General features: G+C 35.9%; 1 protein-coding gene across 2 annotated transcripts in view; it reads left to right on the plus strand.

Annotated features, from left to right (window-relative positions):
* The window catches only part of LOC127970803 (putative thiamine transporter SLC35F3), a 48,436-nt gene that overhangs the window by 9,089 nt on the left and 18,476 nt on the right, over positions 1–20,871 (plus strand). Inside the window, exon 1 of one of the 2 annotated variants that reach the window (XM_052573540.1) lies at positions 16,110–16,348. The exons of the other annotated variant lie outside the window; for it this stretch is intronic. Coding sequence (XP_052429500.1) covers positions 16,273–16,348 — 76 coding nt within the window. The 5' untranslated portion in view covers positions 16,110–16,272. Of the gene's footprint in view, positions 1–16,109; positions 16,349–20,871 lie in introns of those variants that run through there. 2 annotated transcript variants of the gene reach the window in all.

The raw sequence follows: 20,871 nt of genomic DNA on the forward strand, positions 1-20,871 counted from the left end.
CCAGTTATTGTGCTGCAAATAACACTGTTTTCGATTTCTCTCATCAGTTCTTGGTTTGATGGAGTGGAATTAGCCTGTAGGTGAATTGGAGTGCTAATGTAATCACAGTCTTACTCTGTTGCTGTGGTGCTCTTGAGCACAGCAGCATCACTCCAGGCTACGCCAGGGGAATCCATCCTTGCAATTAGTGTTCTGTGAGTCACTTTAGATAAAAAGCAGTCACTCAGTAATAACTAACTAGCAAGCCAATGAAACACTAAATGCAAAACTCCATTAAATGTGTCATTAGCAGTAATGTAAACAAATAGAGATGCTAACAGAGGGTTTACAAGTAGACAATTTAGTGCTTGTTTCCCCAGAATCACTGAAATGCGAGACTTTAATGTTTTTTGCATGTTTCTAATTCTCATAGAGGTCTGTGTGTAGGAGGATCACCAGAGCAATGTATGACTAATGAATTATTCTGAAGTACAATACTCATCAGTTTATTCTGAAATTCCTATGTGTTTGAAAGGATGTAGTATTAAGTTTTTGTCTTGATTCGCAGCTGATCCGAATGATCAATTATAAACCAATTTATCTTATTTGTTGTGCTCATTATAGGACTAGCTTAAATATCTTGGCTCATATGATATAAAATGGTTCATGGCTAAAAATGAAATTGCCTCGGATATGATTAACTTGTACAGTCATGAATTATGTACTGGGGTCTTGAGGGGATAGACTGGGAAAAGATTATCGCATGACTTGTCTGTCAGCTTCTTGGGGCATGATCTGCCTCAGTGTTTTATTTATTTATTTAAGTACGAAACAGACTTAAAACATTGTAGCTGAAATCTAAGCTTAATATAGTAAAACACATCTGCAGAAAAGCAGAAAAACTAGACTGTGGAGAAATACGACAGGAATAAATTAACAGGGTTGTGCTGTTATGTTCAAACATAAAAGCTAGTTTAAGATGTGCATTTAATATTTATAAATTATGAGTTTTAGCAATTTATAAAGTTATTTTAGTGCAAAGCTTGTTGAGTGGAAGTGATGGTGGCTGAAATGCTGGCAAAAATGTGAGAGACGGCAGATAAAATGCCTGCTTAAAATGATTATAAGATAAACGTGTGACAGGAATTAACATAACCAAAGTGATTACAAAGTGACATTAACTTAAAACATTATTTAGAGCTTATCCTATTATTATTTTTTTTTCCCCAAATTTGTAATGCGTAATTCACCCAAATATTACAATTTTGTCATTTACTCAACCTCATGTTGTTCTAAAACTTAATGACTTGCTTTCTTCTGTGAAGCATTTAAGAATTTTTTTTGACATTTTATTTTATTTTTATTTAGAAAAATCCAATATCAAACTCAAATGTGTGGAACAACATGAGTGTGAATAAATTATGACAATTTTAATTTTTGGGTGAACTATCCTTTTAACATGGCTGGGAATTAAATAATGTGAAAGGTAAATCACCTGGAAAGCAAAACAGAAGGAAAATATAATGTAAAAATGTAAACCATTGTAGACAATTTTGTTCTGTTTCGCTGTGGTCCACTTATCATGGCTTTTACCCCAAAAACAGCCATAATTTTGTTTTTCATTATCATTTTCCACTCTCTCTCTCTGACCCATTAAATAAAACTGGCAGACAATTGCGTGAGCTGTGACATGTAAGGCAGCAGCCAGAGAAAAGCATTACTCTATTTCATGCTTTTAAGAGCTCTTCAAAAGGTATGGCACTGGCAAAACATCTATTATAATACAATAAAATAAATACTTGAAAAAGGTCAAAAGTTTCTTATGAATTTCATTAGAATGATTTCTGAAGGATCATGTGACATTGGAGTAATGGCTACTGAAAATTCAGCTTTGACATCACAGGAATACATTACATCTGAGATATATTAAAATAGAAAGCAGTTCTCTTAAACTGTAATAATATTACTGTTTTAACTGTAATTTTGATTAGATTTATGCAGTTTTGGTTAACTAAAGAGAGTTTAAAAACAGATAAATAACAATTATTCAAAAACTTTTCACCAGTTTTTTTTTTTTTCCTTGAATAACTGATGTTATGCCCAAAAGTGTAGTTACAACTTCTACCAACTTCTACCAAAATGGGCTAACAGGTGAAACTAATCAGTCAAACCTGGAATTTTCTCTCTTTTTTTTTCTTCTTGTTTTGTAATGATAACTGTGGAAGATTGTTGTGTATTGTGTGAATTTTAATTTCATAAAGACTTTTTTTCATGAACTCATTTTTCATAACAGGCTTGGTTTGTCGCTGTTGGTGATTGTCTGTCTCAGTGTGACCCTCAGATTTGATTTGTTATTTTACAGTATCTCTCTCCTGCTCTTTGAACTCGTGCTGGTATGGAGTGTTTGTCCATTGATTGGCCCCTCCAAGGTTCCAGCTCTGCTCTAAACAAGGTCAGGCTGATCTCCAGTGAAACAGCCTCAGTCTCTCTCTCTGTCACACACACACACACACACACACACACAGAGAGAGAGAGAGAGAGAGAGCGAGACATACACACAATCACACATGTACCTCTCTCGTCACTTTTTCACACTGTCTGTCAATCACTTAGTTTATCTTTTTTAGCAGCACAGTGTTAAAAAGAAGAGAAGGTCTCAGGATTCCTTACTGCCACTGCTGTGAAAATCCAAGTGTTTGGTGCGTGTCGACCAAGATTAATTTTAAGCAGAGCCTTGAATCTGAGAAAAGTATAAAAACAAGCAAGAGCTGAAAAGATGCAGAACGTGATGGAAAAAAAGAACCTTGTTTACCTCTTCTCATCTCTCTCAGGAGCTTTGTGTGCTGTCACTGGGAGATGGGGTTATGCATATGCACATATGGATCTTTTCCCAACTGAGGCTTTGGATCAAATAAAGGTCAAAGTCTTGAGCGGAGTGGCTTTGAATCCTGAGCTGTGGCAGTGATTGTCCTAAAACAATCATTAACACTTGATTCACTTGAGTTGTAGAGATTAAAGAATTTGGTGTAATTAATCTTTGGATATTTTTTAAAGCTTGTGTAACAATTATATTGTTTTCTTGCATTGATCTCGAAATTTGACTTGATATCTATCTATCTATCTATCTATCTATCTATCTATCTATCTATCTATCTATCTATCTATCTATCTACCTACCTACCATTAGGCCACGACTTCCCCATATATGCCAACTGCTCACCAATGTTGCATTTATTTAACTAAAAATACAGTGAAAACGTGATGTTTTTAAATATTATTACAAATTAAAATGCAAGTTCCGCGGCTAAATGCAGCTAAAGTAAACCATAGGGCTCCTCACCCAAGGAAGAGGGGGCGGAGTGAGCAGTGTTCATTAGCATTTAAAGAGACATGCAACAAAACGAGTTGCTGTGAAAATAGCTGTTCATGAAAAGGTAAAAATGTTATTGTTTTACACTACCACTGAGACATTTTAACCAAAGTATGTTATAGACTTTTCCTTAAAACCCTAAAAAATCATATCATCTGGAAAATGGGCATCCCATGATCCCTTTAAGAATTTTTAAGTCTATACTGTCACTTCTGATCAATTTAATGCTTTCTCGATAGATAGATAGATGTGAACACAAAATCAATCTTTGTGGAGTAATAACTGTTGCTAACATTGGCTCTCTGTGTCTTTTTGATTTATATCCTAACCTAAAAACACTCTCACGCACTTTGTGGGTGGTTAAACCCTCCTGCTGGGCCGTCTTTTTGATGGTTACCAGGAAAGAATGACAGTCATCCCAGAAAGGTCAGCTAGGTGATAGAAAACCCAAACCAATGGAAGTAAACTCAGGATAAAGCAGGGAGAGATTTCAAGGAGAGGATGAGAAAGAGCTGCTTTATCTTTGAACTTTGTCTTCTGTCCCCAGTGAGTCTCTCCTCCATGTGCAGAGACGCTTGATGTTCCCTTCAGCCTGGAGTGACAGAGAAACGCCTCACCTGGTGGCTTCTCTCTCGCTCTTTTATATTCAGAATGACACAGTAGTTGGCGTCTTTGATCAATAGGTTGTAGTTGCACTGAATAAAATGAATGACTGTACCTCAAGGCTCAACAATTACTCACCTCAAAATGGAGCTATACGGCCAGAAACAACTGTCTGCTTGTGAGAAGAAAGATATCAATCACTTACTCTTTTCAAAAGATCAACAAAATGCCTCATGAACAAACGCATGCAATGAATGTGCTTTCAAATAATAAATAACCATTTATGGTATTATGAAAACATAGCAGGGCTGAGTAAAAATGGATTTTCCAATTAACTGTGATTTCAAGTTTACTTTTAACATCTGATTATAAATGTCTGGTTTCTTCAGAGTATGCATGGAAAATTTTGTTAAACAATATTACACCATACAAAAACTGGACAAACAATACAATTTTAATTGCTGTTCAGTTGTATGTGAACGTGCCTTGTTTAAAGTCATACATATGTAAATTTGGAGCATTTTAGGCATTGAAATATTCTCTATATTTTAATTGAGGACTATGTATGTAATTAAATCAGAATCAAATTGAAAAAATATAAAAATAAATCAGTACTGAATCCCAGCCTTAGCAATTGATTATAGATATCAGTATTCTTTATGCTCAGGTACATGAAAAATGACATTCACTCAACTGAAATGCACAAGCATTACTGCTCCTTGCATTAAAGAAACCAAACTAACACATTTTCTTCCGTGAGAGTGAGTACTGTGGGAAATGAGCAATCATTTTGCCTAAAAATGAAATTGCTTCAGAAAGATTCGGAATTGAACACTTCGGTCTCTAATTACATACCTCTTCTCTCTGATCAAAAAATATATATAAATAAAAAATAAGATGAGAGGTTCTAGAGAAAATGTTGTGGAGATGGTCTATGAGTGGTTTTGGAAGGTTGATTAACTTTAAATAAAAACCTGCTTTACTTTGAGCATCATTTTGTGTTTTCTTTCTGTCTGTTTCCATCTATTTTCTTGCACTCTTGGGACAATAAATGGTGATTACTACTTGATGACCTATTACAGCTCAAATCTATCTGTCTATCTATCTATCCATCCATCTATCACTTATTCTGTCTATTTTTACACTACAGGCTTCAAAACTTTTTTTATAACTCATATAAGTCGTTATCAAGCCAAGTATTGAACTACAAACATTGCTTTTCTATTTAAAATTACAGTGATTTTAATATTCCTATTTCTGTCGCCACCAGGCACATGGGCAGATGCTTGGGGCAAACTGATCACTGATTAGTAGGAGAAATTAGCAACGCTTTAAAACACAAGTCAGAAGCCTGCCTGCCAGGACATGTCAGCGAGCTCTGACCAGCATGTCAGTGTGTGTAAAGTCAGCGTGGTCCCAGCGCGTGTAATACGCACCACAGCCCAGCTCCATGCACACTGGGAAAGCAGGCAATTAGAGCAATGCTGGTGACATATCCAACACGACAGACAATGGGGGAAGGGAGCAAGAAGAGGCAGAAAAAAAAAAATCACCCCCTCCACAGCCCCCCTCGGCCAGGCCTGCCCCTGCCCACCCAGTCTCATTCTGCATTAGTCCCATGACTTTCCTTCATCTTTTTCATCATCATCAACACCAACTAGAAAGAAACCACATTTCTAAGACTGAATGCATGCTGTATGCCAATACAGATTTGAACTGCATATTTTCCAGTGACATTTTTTAAAAAGCCATTTGAAAAGCCTATTTCCCTTTTCAGCATTGGAAAGGTCATCCGTTTACTTTCTGGACAGGTTGGCAGGTACCAGAATCATGACTCATGTAATTGCCACAACCGAGAAAACTGAGAAACTGAACTTGAAGGCAAGGTGTTTATTTATTTATTATTATTATTATTATTATTATTATTATTGGCAATGGTAGACAGTGAGGTGTGTTCCGGAAACATGTCCAAAGAATACACTAGAGACACTTTGCTGACACTAGTCATACAGAAATGACTTAATTCACCTTTAGTTAAGCAAAAAATTTGAATGCCACTGAAATATGAATGCAGAAGCAATGGAGTTTGAGAGTAGAGAAGGTTTAAACAAAAGTGGTGAAAGATCTTCTTTTAAATCTTCATTGCTCATAGATTTTCACCCATTTTGAATGCACAATGAATAGTTTACGAGTTTATTATGAGGAAAAAGCACTGACTATTATTTGAACTTCTCAGAAATGGTGCTTATCTTTGGCATAATCCATGTTAAGGATTTAGGTGAACCTGTTCTGAACTTGTTGCAGAAGGGAAAGCATTACTTGAACAGACTTAAGATGTTCAACGTAAAATCTGGGTATAGCAAAGCTTTAGTCTAGTTTCAGAGTCGGATTGATCTTGCCCTTATGGCTTGTTATTCAGCATGAGATGCTGGATTGTAGCATCTTTCTGATTTTCTCCTCTTCAGCTTTCCAAGTGAGAGTACAGTCACACCTGCTCTGGTTTCCTTTGAAAGCAGGCCAAAAGCACCACCGTGATTAGACCCCTGCTTGATCACTGTTGAAAGCGCTCAGTCTGAGCTACAAAATACAATCAGAGCACAGAGGGGGACAAAGAGCGAAGGGACAGGCAAGATGCTAAAGTATAAAACTCTAGTGAAAAAACTTCTCTTCCCAGCCAATATTTGTAAAGCTGATGAGCTGTAAACTTTTAGCGCATCAGTAGATGGGATGTGACATCTCTACGATGCTGAGCTCGGTGTTACATATTCACCTTTATAATAATATTAATACAGTTCATTATTTGTATTTGTATAATCTCTTAAAGGAGTAGTTTAAATAATGAAAATTGGCTTAAAATGCACTCACCACTAGGTCATCCAAGATGCAGAAGAGTTTGTTTCTTCATCAGAACAGATTTGGAGAAATGTAGCATTACATCACTTGTTCCCCAGTGGATCCTTTGTGGTGAATGGGTGCCGTCAGAATGAGAGTCCAAAAAGCTGCTAAAACATCACGATTAGTATGATGTTACGCTATTTGGTGATAAAGTAACCATGAATGTCCTCAATGTCTTAAACCTAACTGTCAATGCGACGTAATTTTATAAAAAAAAAAGTATTAATGCGATTATGATTTAATATGAATGAGCCTACAATTGTGCAAAATGTAATATTCCTTATATTAAAAAAAAAATTAAAATAAAAAAAATTCACCCTTAGACTATACAAATTATAGATGAGTCACCAAGATTTGGAGAAATGTAGTATTACAATCACATACTCACCAATCAATCCAATGCAGTGAATTGATTCATTTCTTAAAAGCACGCTTTTCACTCTATAAGATGTTAATTTGTAGAATGGAGTCATGTAGATTACTTATGGATTATTGTGATGTTTTCATCAGCTGTTTGGACTCTCATTCTGACAGCACCCATTCACTGCAGCGGAATCATTGGTGATTGTGACGTAATGTTAAATATCTTTTCTCTTGAGGCCATTTTCAGCCAAAGACAAATTGCTAAAGTACAAATATCTAAAGATTGAAAGTTGTTACCTGAATACTGTTGTATTTACTGTGTTGATCTTCACTTTAATGGAGTTACATAAGCATGTTTCATTAGCCTGGAGTTTAATTTTTAAGCGCGCTAAATGGAACAAGTTCTGCATCTGTTCTGCTGAATTTAACCGACCGCAGTTTAAATGCAAACCATCGTTTGCATCACTCCAACTCTGTCAGATTTTATTCTGAGGCTTTCCATGCCTTGCTATATTATTTATTTGATCTCTTTATCTGATGTGTCTGCATCATTGCATTCATTTCCTCAATGCCTTCTGAAAGTCCACTTCAATTCACCATTGTTAGCATTTCAGACTATTTTAATGCAGTTTCTGGTCACGTCTGATTTCAGAAACTGAAACATTTTGTATTGAACCGCAAAGATTGCTATTTAAATTTATTAAAAATAAAATAAAAAATGTATGTCTGCACACAGAAATTTAAAGGTCTTCACTAAACTGCAAAAATAAACTTTTGGTATAAGATATATTACTATTGTACAATAGAATTAATTTCTCAAAGTAATAATAACAACTAATAATGTTATTAAAACATTATTTTTTAAAGAATATCACACAATATTTCATCCATGTTTAAATTTAACAGGATGTGCTACACTTTATTTGCCAAAGGAATTGTTCAAGCAATTCATCTGATTGCATTTTAAAGGCTGAAACATTTTAGGTATTCACTTGATGACCACTATTTCTGATATTTATAGGGCACCAAAAAACTGCAAAAAAAATAATTGTTTGTTAAATTATTAAATGTAAAATATTAACTTTTATGTTATTGATTATAGATTCTTGTTTGATTCATAAAATTAACTAAAAATCCAGAAAAAATACCTTTAGTACATTAGCATGTATATGTATAGTTTATAATTCATAATTATTATCATTTAGATTAGCAGTTTATAGACAGGTTTGCATTGTTTCAATTCAAGGTTAAAATTAATGTATTTTAGAGCAGTGCCATTTTAGTCTCTGGCCATTATGTCTTGTGCTGTCTTTTGAACAACTTTTGAAGGGTTGAATATGATGTTCGAGTTAAAACTAATTTTAAAAACCATCTTGAGACCCCTGCATTTGTTCCTGTGAACCGACATCCAAGGGGCGTAAACAGGTCTGGTTGATTGATTACACCCAGTGATTCTCCCACTGTGTGTGGTAATAGTGTGTCCCTGTGGAAACCCGCCACAGCAGCAGGACGTAGATAGCTGCTAATAGCAGAACATGTGTGTCAGACTCTGATATGCAAGCAAATAGTGAATCCCACTGAAGAGCCGTCAAGATTTATCAGGGAGGAGAAAGAGAGCATCCCTGGGAACAAGGAAAAAAAGGGGAGATGTAAGAGAGGACTTCTCGATGAGAGAAAGAAATAAAAGACTGGAAGAAATGTCTTATTTTTTTTAAAGAATGTATATTATTAAGTATTTTATGCCACTGTATTTTTGTTCCAGCTGATTTGACAATAAAAAGCTGAGCTTACCTATCAATCGTTCTTTCTTTCTGGCCAAACTGCATTGTTTTGGAAGTGACATTTGAATTTAAATGACTCGAATCATTTAGATTATTGTTAGCATGTGCACAAAACACAGAATACAAGAATCACTCCCAAAAGATTTCCTGGTCTCTTTTTGTGCCGCTTTGATTCTTGGAACACTTTTTATTTCTTCTTTCTTGTTGAAAAATTGTATGTGATCTGTGTGAAAACTGTATGAGAGTATAAAAGAGAAAACATACAAATACAGCTTCTCTCCCAGGAGACCCCGTTATAAATATCCAGATCTCTCTCTCTCTCTCTCTCTCTCTCTCTCTCTCTCACTCTCACTCTCACTCTCACTCTCTCTCTCTCTCACTCTCTCTTATATCTTCCTATACTCTGTTTCTCAGAAGCTGCACTACACTATATCAACACACACTGAGACTCCTCTGTCCTGTTAAATCAGAGATCTATTTTTTCTGTTTAATCTCTTTGCTCTTATCTTTCTGCCTTCACAGTCATTGTTCTGGTGACTCCAGTACAGTACAGTGAGTCCACAGCGCCCCCTACTGCTCTGTCAGTCAATATGAAATCTAGTGGTGCTTCTTTGTGTGTGGAGCTTGGGTGTGTGTGTGTGTGTGTGTGTGGGCGTGATTTTGTGAAATATCTGGACACAACTTTGTATAATGACATGGGTAAGAAACAGGTATTACAAGGAGAGGGTGACTTATGAGGACATAACCCATGTCCCCATTTTTCAAAATGCTTATAAACCATACAGAATTAGTTTTTTTTTTTTTTTTGAGATAGTAAAAATGCACAAAATTTCCTGTGAGGGTTAGGGTTAGGTGTAGGGCCATAGTATATACTGTTTCTACAGTATAAAAACCATTACGCCTATGGGATGACCCCACTTTTCACAAAAACAAATGTTTGTGTGTGTGTGTGTGTGTGTGTGTGTGTGTGTGTTTGGGTTTAAATATTTGCTGCTAGAAAATATAGGAAGAAAACTGATAACCATAGTTTTTTTCTGAAAGTAAAGAAATGCTACCATGGTTCAGCCATGGTATCAGTTGGTAAGACTTATGATATTTTGATATATACTATGATATACTGTGTACTGTGGTGTATGCTGTTTTATGCTAAAATACATCAGATTAGGAAAGTAAAATGGGTTTGTGAACATTGTTTCAAAAAGGAATAGTTCATCCAAAAATTAAAATCTTCTGAAGATTTACTCACCCTCAGTATATGTAGATGAGATTTAGATTAGTTTTTCTCCATCAAAACAAATTTGGAGAAATTTAGCATTACATCACTTGCTTAACAATGGATCCTCTGCATTGAATGGGTGCCGTCAGAATGAGAGTCCAAAAAGCTGATAAAACATCACAAAACCCTAAATACAACCCAAAAACTTGTAACGTGAAAAGCTGTGTGTTTGTAAGACACAAATCCATCAAGACAGATTTAAACCCGTTTCTGGCTAAAATATGATTACTCTATTAATGGCAATTATATAATATATATATATATATATATATATATATATATATATTTTTTTTTTTTTTTTTTTTTTTTTTTTCAGTGACAAAGTCCATCCCCTTTTCTTTCACATCATAATGTCCCACTGACATATTTGTTAAGAATTGTTTTGACCTGTGCAAACTTCCTTCCTGATTTAAACAAGATGACTTTCTCCCCAGAGAAAGCAATATTATGGATAGAGGATTCATATTTTACCCAGGAATCTTTTCACTTCACAGAATGTTAACTGATGGACTGCAGTCATGTGGATTACTTGTGGATTATTGTTTTGATTTTATCAGCTGTTAGGACTCTCATTCTGACGGCACCTATTCACCGCAGAGGATTCATTGGTGAAATAATCAAATTTAGTACATCTTTGAAGGCCTGAGTAAATTTTCTGAATATAATTTTGTTTTAGTATAGAATCACTTTACATGTCATAGTTATAGATACACCCACCAGATGTCCCCCTTGTCTTAACCTGTCTTTATCCTCTGGGCATTGTTACTGTATATATGATGTTGAACCCATTATGTTTCACATTCGGAAAGAATATAGGTATGCATTATATTATACCAAGAACGACTAACAGAAATATAGTGCCTATTATATTCCTTTCAAATGTCGGATGATAATTGTATTGTTTCACTCAAAGAATACAAATCTAGATTCTATTTTATTGCATATGCAGGTGTTTGTAATAGATTATGTTCTCTGTTTGAGAGTTCTACAGCAGAAATGGAGACAATTGGAGTGCAATTACCTCCTTCAATAGTTTTTTTGCAATAAAAGCTGACACATTTGCACAGTAGCTTGTCAAATATAACTTAAGACTGTGTGTAGTATTGTTGTGTTTGAATAAAAGATGTAAAAGCAATTGCAAATGGTGAAATAGATTTCAAGTTACATGCCTTATTGATATCGATGGACAGATCTTGTTTTTATTTAAAGGGATAGTTTACCCAAAAATGAACCTTTTCTCATGATTTACTAATCCTCATGTTGTTCCAAACCTTTAGAAGTTTTTTTTCTTTTTTTTTTAAACACAAATATATTTTGAAAAATGTCATGAAAGAACACAAACGAAGATATTTTGAAGAATATTGGTAGCCAAACAGTTGCTGGAAGCCTTTGACTTTCCCATATTATGACATTCAATGGCTACCAGCAACTGTTTGGATACCAACATTCTTCAAAATATCTTGTTTCGTGTTCAACAGACGAATGAACACATGCAGGTTTGGAACAACTTGAGGGTGAGTAAATGATGACCTGATGAACTGTCTCTTTAAGTGAATTATCAAAGCCATGTGACCATTCACTCTGGAGCCAGGTTTAAGCAAATAATTATTCAAAATAATGAAATCATTACTAAATAATTGATATTCATGGTGGAGCCATTGTGTTAAAGTCAACATCTGGAAATGTAAAAAAAATATATAATTCAGGTTGTTGTTGTTGTTGTTGTTTTTAAGGTGCTTTTGTACTGTATAAAAGATATATACAACTTCCATTAAGATGAAAAAGGAGTGCTAACATTTGTTATCAATTTTATTACAAATATATTGACTTAAATGAGCTGGATAGTGTTCCTAGTTGTCATTGTCTTACTGCAGATATATTTGGTCGGTTGTTGTTGTTCGTTATTATTATGAGTGAGAGTATCTGGACATCAGTTATGGGACTTGCTCACTGAACTGTTTCATTCATCTTCCTTTTAAAATGTAGCAGAGCATGACCTGAATATTTGAATATGAATATTTACTGAAGCCCTTTGTTTGGTGAAGCATGCATCATGGAGCAGATTGATGGAGTTTTGTTTCTCTATTGTTTTATTTAAGCCACCACCTGAGTCTTCATCCAGGTTGGAAAATGTGAGCAGGACAAAGGAACTTCCTGTTCTGGAGTGTGTTTCATCTTTGACTTTCCTGATGGGATAATTATAACACAGTGATAACTTCTGTATTATGTTAAAAACTGTTAAAAACTTCTGTATTACGCTGATTTTGATATAGTCTGTCAGTTTCGGGGTGATGTTTAACAGGACTACCTGTTTGCTCAAAGAGTAATTGTAGCTGTACTATATTTAGATTGATCCTTTGTGAAAGTCTTGTCATATGAAATAATGTTCACAGGTTGTGCTTTATTATGGCAGCTTTTTGCTTTTATTATGGATTTGAAGTGAGCTTGTCTTGTCCAGTAACAGTCTTTTCTCATTAAACATAATATTTTGCACTACAGTGAATAACTCACATAAATCCATAATTTAGAAATACAATTGATTGCTGGCACAATTGCTGCCCCGAGGACTATTTTAGTCTTTTTATTTCATCTCAGATGCATAAAGACATACCGGTATATGTTCATCAAGGCTGCATTTACCTGATCAAAAATACAGGAAAATTGTGGAATATCATTGATTTAAAATAATAATTTTCTATTTTAATATATAAAAATAATAATAATAAAACATTTAAATATTTGTAATAATAAAACTACTATTAAATAAGTAATTTATTTCTGTGATTTCAAAGATGAATTTTCAGCATCATTACTCCAGTTTTCACTGTCACAAGATCCTTCAAAAATCATTCTAATATGTTGATTTGGTGCTCAAAAAAAAAAAGAAAAAAAAAAAATTAAATGAAATGAAATGAAATGAATGAATTAATTAAGAATTTTAAATGAGAGAAATGTTTGGAACAACATAAGAGACATTTTACTTTTAAGCTTTTTGTGTTTATCCCTTAGACAGTATGTGGATAAGAAAAGCCACCGCAAACCCTCCCCAAACACAGTGAGCAGTGAGATGATAGGGATGCAGATATTTATGCCCACACATTTGAGTTTAGGAGGGGTTCTGTGGGTACTGAAGCGTAGGAGGTAGATGCTGTATGTTTGATGTTTTGCATACTCATCCATATTACTCTCTCTGTCTCTCTCCTTTACTGGGTTCATTAGTTAAGCTTTAGTGAATGTTCAAAGACTAGATGTTAAAAGTATTGGTTTAAAAGCATCTGGAGCTGTGAGAAGGAACCCCTATAACCTGCAAGTGCATGCTCATGAATCGAGTTCATTCTTTTCTTTTCTGTGTAGTAAATAATAGATAAGCTGTCGTGACCAAGCGAGGCTTCCCTCCACCCACTCAAATAATGGTGGTTTCTGCTGTGTGCTTCCCAGCAAGCAAATCCACTTCACACTATCAAACACACACACACACACACACAATTCCCACACTGTTTGCAAATGACTGTCAAAATGACTGTTTAAATGCACATCTGCATATGTTCTTAAATATGCATATGTTAAATAATCTTTTTTTTGTTTTCCATTTTTACCACCCACAATTGACTGGTGACAGTAAGAGCAAAAACTAGCTGTTCGGTTTCAAAAACCAGCTTGACATTAAAAGTGAAGTCTATCATTTCAGCACCAAAGTTTCGGAATCTCTTTTATTTAATGAATCCGATTGGGTCAGAGAACAATACACTGGTGTACGTTTGTCTGTTTTTCCAAACAATGGAAGACAGAGGTCTGAAAGTCAGTTTTTAATCAGTGGTGCAGAAATGACCCAATTCACCTTTAAGGCCCTGTCACATGATTTGTATCAATGTTCTCTAAAGCACCGAACTCTGACCCAATGTCAAGAGACCATAAGACATTCAGAGAAAGAAAAAAAAAAAAGATGTATTGCAGAATGTCAAACTGGAATGCCTCATAAAAATCACCCTTCCACGATGCTGATCTGCAGTATTTTTTTCATGTGGATGCCAAAGCGGAGCATGACCTTTAGATCACAGGTATATATTCCTGAGATCCTGTTCTGCTTTCAGTCATGATCGTCCATGTCCGTTTTAAATGATGTGCAGTCATTCAACTTTAAACACATGTCTAGCTGTGAGAAAAACAGGAGTGGAAATGGTCAGGAATCCAGTAAATGACACGGAAGAGAGAGAGCAGAAAGGTGAATGGGAAGGTTAGCTCTTGGAGGAGTCTCTCACCGCTGTTAAGGGCCAGATTAAATCTTCTTTTAAGGTTCTGGAAGGTGAATAATTCAGGTGAAACACTCCCACACCGTCTATGAATCTCTCTCTCTCCATTGCTCTTGTACATACATATTCCTCTAAGATAGGATGGGAAATTCATCTGTCATGTTGTTGTCCCTTAGTGGTGTTTCAAGTTCAGATGATCTACTAAATCAATGAGACTATAAATAATAATAATAATAATAACAATAATAATAATAATATTTCTTTACATTTAAATAGCACTTTTCTGGGTAGAAGGGGGTAATCTGCTCAACCTCCACCAGTGTGCAGCATCCACCTGGATGATGCGACGGCAGCCATAGTGCGCCAGAACGCCCACCACACACCAGCTTACTGGTGGAGAGGAGACAGAGTGATGAAGCCAATCAGTGTATGGGGTGGTTAAGAGGCCACGATCGTCAGCGGCCAATGGGTGAATTTAGCCAGGATGCCGGGGTTACACCCCTGCTCTTTTTCGAAGGACGTCCTGGGATTTTTAATGACCACAGAGAGTCTGGACCTCAGTTTAATGTCTCATCCGAGAGACAGTGCTTTTGGTCAGTATAGTGTCCCCCTCACTACACTGGGGCATTAGAACCCACACAGACCGCAGGGTGAGCACCCCCTGCTGGCCTCACTAGCACCTCTTCCAGCATCCAGGTTCAGCCCTGCTTAGCTTCAGTGGGTAACCACTCTTGGGCTGAAGGGTGAGATGGCTGATATGCCTGCCAAGTTTCATAATGAAGGAGGATTTTACCTGAAAGGAAAACAATTTTAGACCTCAAATTGTTTAAAAATGATTAGAATATTAGTTTAGGAAAATGAATTACAGTAAATGCAAAATTGACAGACCATCACAGTGATTTTGGTATTTCACCATTGAGTAAATAGGAGCTGTACATGTCTGGAAATAGCTATCCATGAGCCTTGTGAGTAAACCGACTTGCCTTAAATTGACCTCTGACCCCGACCTCACTGACCTGATGTTATTTTTTGTCAAACTGTTGAAATTGAATTTTAAATCAGTATTTAGAATAAATGTCTTATTTATAATAATATCTAAAATAAAAATATGTTTAGGTAGCTCCCAATGTAATGGCTAACAAATTGCAGAGTAAAAATAGAATAAAATTAGATAAAGTCAAAGCAATATTTTAAAGAAATGTATTATTACTGCTGTTGAAAATTATAATAAATTATAAAAATATGACAAAAAAAAAAAAAATATATATATATATATATATATATATATATATATATATATATATATATAATAGTTGTTTATTATTATTATTTTTGTTATTAAAATTGAAAAAAAATTTTGTTATATATATTTTTATTTTCTGAACTGGCCATTATTATGTTTCTCCTCATTTAACTGTTAAATATCCTTATTTCTTGTTACATTTACAAATAAAAGGGGTTAATGTGCTGGATTACAGCGACGCAGCTGGCAGAATCACCATCATTGCAGAGGTTTATTTACCTAAGCTTGAAAACTCGTGTGCAATTCTCTATAGGGCAAAAGAAACGAACTGCAACACCGTGACTGTCCCGCGTGGAGAATGCAGGAGGATACCGCAGAGGGTTCAGTGGGAGGGGAGAGCATAGATCAGGGGTAGAGGAGGCGCACGAGACATCGACAGCAGTTCTGTCACAATCAGCTTTAGGGATGTAGTCGATGCGGCCAGAGCTCCGTCTGTTCCGAGCTCATCAAATATGAAGAAGCATTCGGCCCGGGTCGCGCCGCTGTCCGCCTGTAACAGTCCGGTGCTCACCCTGACCAAAGTGAGAGGTACGTCTGCAACACGACTCGCGATTTAACCTCGTTCTGTACGGCGATCTGCTTTCCTACATGTCTTAACGCGCAGTTTTGTGTGCTCGGTTGCTTTAAAACAGTCTTTGTAATTTAAATTGAACTGTAGTGAATGTGAAACATAGCAGAGAAACACCGAGAAACATCTGTCTCGGTTACGCATCACCAGTGCAGATGTTAGGCTGTTCTCTGCGCCTTTTATGAATAGAATACCAATAAGTTAAGAGATAGGTTGTCAATCTGCTATCTGTTCCTTAAGGATAACATTTGCTCTTTCTACTCGGCAAACAAGTCATTCCTTCAATCCAGATGATGATATATAAAGAGCATCTCCTTGTTATTGCAGACAAACTTCACAGTAGTTATTTAGATGCTGGCTTCTTCCCATTGGCTGAGACTGTTAAATTACTAGAAAACTGATATTATATCATCCTTTTTTTTACACAATATTTGCAGTAAAATTGAGTTGTCATTTCATTTAAAATTTTACACATTATTTACATTTTGATTTTTCTTTTTTTTTGTGTGTGTGTGTGTGCATATTATTGTGGTTGTTATTATTTTAATTATTATTGATCAGATTTAGGTGCGACCTGATTTGATGGCAGTACAATCATGTGAGCAGTGAGCTGCTTGGTATCAGGTTTATTGCATGTCCCATACGTTCCCATTTCTGTGATGTATGAACCCTGTATGCTGTTTCCCCAGAAGCTGAGTGTGTGTGCATTTGTGCTCCAAAACATAATTTATATTAATTCTGATTGCATTAGCTTGCATTTTCTGGATGCCTATGAAGCATGAATTTCTTTATCTTTAATAAAAAAAATTAAAAAAACAGACAGAAGACAGGTACTTTGAGTTCACATTTTCCTCAGGTTTTGTGGTCTGTATCAAACTTGTATGAGCAGCACAGACAGAAATATCAGCAGTTTGTGTGAAGGTTTCACTCAGGCAGTTTTATCATACCCTGACATCTCATTTATGCACACTTCATAGTATGAGTAACCATCTTCCCCAAGTGTCCAATCTGATGTGATAACCCCCACCAGCTGGAGAAATGAACTACAAATCGAGTCACTGATGAGCTCATGCTATCGAGATAGATCCGCACCTTTTATTTGTAATCGCTTTTTTTCTTTGGATAGTCTTAATTGATTTCTTTGCATTTATATGTGTGCATATATATGGTCTCTGCATTTTCAGGGTCTGGTTCAGAGGCTGAGGTAGAAAAGACAGAAGCTGCTGTACTCTAGAGTATTTTTATGTGTAATATGGTGAATGAGGTGGGATGTTAAACACTCATTGGTCTTTGGTTTCAGCTCTGGCTCAGACCCAGAGGTCTACTCATACTGTTGCAGTGGTTTAGGTCCGCCTGCAGCCAAATTCTGTCAGCTTCTATGATTATTAAAAGCTTTAAGTTGGCAGTTCAGAGATCTGTTGGGCCTTTTGAGCTTCCTTTAAGCTTCCTTTACAGAAAAAATGAAACGAGTCATTTTTAAGATGTAATAATCTTTCTCATATCCCACTTTAATACTTTACAAAGGAATCTTCAAATAAACAGTTGCAGGTTGATTTCCCGAAAAAGTAAATGCTGCTGTGCTTTTATATTGGCTCAAAAAAATAGCACAAGTTTAGGGGCAAGGCTATTTCTTCGTCCAGCCAATAGAAACCTGTTTGACATTTGGTCAAACCCCTTACGGTTGACTGAACATTACAATTGAACCTTGTTCATCAACATTTTTGTAAAATATCTTTTTACAATACTATAATTAATTTAGAACACAAACTGTGAATGTTGTGAAAAGGTATCTAGGCATTTGTTATTAATAACCAGCCAGTAAATGGTTGGAAGTAAAGGCCCCGTTATACTTAAAACAAAGTTTGTTTTCATTCTTCATTTGGGGCAAAAAGAAGTTTGAAAAGGCTGAGTGATGGTATACTGTTTCCAAACATTCCAACACCCCCGCGCTGCTGGAGGCGGATGTAGATTAATGTAAACGTGTCACGACGTTCAAGAAGTGTAAGCAATCTAGGTGTGAGGCGGGCACCAATGGTCAGAATAATTAAGAAAAATGATTAGCAGCAGTTCAGAGTCAAGTATCATGTTTTCAATACAAGAGAACCATTTTATTTCCATAATCAGTCCTTTATGGGAAGTGTGAATGTGTCATAGTCTGAAAACTTGCATGATGTAGAAAAACAATATTGGAGTCAGTTTGTTACTTTATTTGAGCTGAGTTCATTTATTTTATTAAACTGAATAAATTGTTACACCTTTTTATGTGGTGTCATGATTTACTTTGGATAACAATAAAGTTTTATTATTATATATTCGTTTGACATTTCATTTATTGTAGACTAGCCTTTAAATTCGCTTATTAAAAGAACAGCAGCAGCAGCATGGTGTAACATTTATTTGAAACACATGTATTTGGTACTTGCTACTTTATAACTTTACTCTTTCCTTTTTTTCTTTTCATGGCTTTAGAAAACTTGTCTCGGATTTTTCTCTACATCGCTTTTTGGATAACTCATTGCAATTTCTTTCTAGGAATTAAATGCTTTCTCTGAATCTTTAAAGTCTCTCCGCGAGCCATCATTCAGGTGCGGATATATTTGTGCCAGCTCAACTATTCTACACTCCATTGTATTCAGAAGATGCTCAGACCTCCATAGAATGAGAAGTGAGCCTGGGAAAAAAAATTGCACATCAAAGAAGGTTTCAGAAAACACCCACTGACTTGCGTAACTGCCACGAACCAATGGAAGCTTAGAGGTGTTTAGGAGCCAAAACGAACTCCCCCAGAAAGTTTGCTTTGACCGGCTGTTTCGAACTGCCGAAACAAACTCAAAACAAACTTAGTTTCGGACTGATTTTGTTCAGAATGACGTCATATCAGTACTTTCTTCGATTTAATTTGAATTATATCAGGCCTCAAGTCTAACAAGCCATTTCTAAACATGTGCGAGAGATTCACTGGCTGACTGAGTCATATTCAGCTCATTAACCGAATAACCCATTAAACAGTGAATTATTTTGACTGACTAGTTAGTGAGAAACGGAGTAATTTATTTGCAAATTGAACACTAGGTGTTTTTATTTGCAAGAAACTCTGGACACTGGTTTTTTCCGATCACATTTTAGATCACTGTCGTACATCTTTCTTGTCATCTTCACATTTGGAGCCCTGTATATCCAGATATCACCAACTTCAGTTTTAATCAAAGCAGGATGTTTTTGTTTTACTTGTTAAAAAACCACTGAGATTCATTTCAGATTGATTGTTAAGCCTTAGGAATCTGTAAACCTGAGCCAGTCCTCCGCTAAATCTAATGCAGGGTGGCAGAAGTAAGAGTCTGTAATAAACCTGCAGTGAGTCATTACACTGATGTGACTCACGCACCTTCACTGCCAAACTCTTCCTGTTCACATCTTGGCTTTTGTAAGAACCCTGTGTCCCTGTTTGGAAGCCAGTGGGCCCTTTTAAGTTGTTTTTTGGTACATATCCAGCCATTTAATTGAAGAATTTTAATCAAATATATTTCACAGCCGTCAGCCGTGGCACAAAACATCTCTGTTTTTCATCTGACATCAATCAGTTTGATACAGAGCTTCAGTCTAAGAATAACTTTCGCGTGTTGGTTGTGATATGTTTGTGTTTGAATGCACGTAATCCAGATTAATAGGCATTTTGCGTGACTAAGAGGCGTTTTGCGTGAGTGGAAAGGGTGCTTTTGTCTCTTGTTTAGAGCACTAGTGAGGGGGAGAGATCTCACCTGAGCTTCATTTCGGATGTTTTCTTGTGTGAATTACAGAACAAAGACATTAAGAAAGTCTTGTCTTGGTGAAATTATTATTCATTATATATCATCAAACAGATTTTTATTCCATCAGTAAAATAAAGGCCAATGCATGTTTTTAAAGGGGGGGTGAAATGCTCGTTTTCACTCAATATCCTGTTAATCTTGAGTACCTATAGAGTAGTACTGCATCCTTCATAACTCCAAAAAGTCTTTATTTTTATTATATTTATAAGAGAAAGATAGTCTGTACCGGTTTTTCCCGGAAAAACACGAGCGCCTGGAGGCGTGACGTGTGGGCGGAGCTAAAGAATCACGAGCGCCAGTAGGCTTTTGAGTAGAGAGCATGTGGAAGCTGTGAAACAGATCCAGAGGCTGTAATTTAAGAGCAGCATCAGCAAAGGCCTCTCTATGTGGTATGTACTGAAACTGTATATATTTGCTTAGCGGTTTTGGAAAATGACCAAGTTTCACTTTATGTCGTCTTTTTTTTTTTTTTTTTTTTAAGCTGTACATGTGGAAAGTGCAGTTTGATGACAACATTGCATGTTGTTTACTTGATGTGCTTACACGCTGATAGCTAAGTTAACAACACCGAGATATTTTAAGCAGTTTTACTCACCGCCTGCGGTTCCAACACACAATCGTGACCCTTTTTCGTTGGGATTGCATCATCCTTAAGAAATAAACGATGTGCAAAT

The sequence above is a fragment of the Carassius gibelio genome, chromosome B13, assembly GCF_023724105.1.
Source record: "Carassius gibelio isolate Cgi1373 ecotype wild population from Czech Republic chromosome B13, carGib1.2-hapl.c, whole genome shotgun sequence".
Classification (NCBI taxonomy): Eukaryota; Metazoa; Chordata; class Actinopteri; order Cypriniformes; family Cyprinidae; genus Carassius; species Carassius gibelio.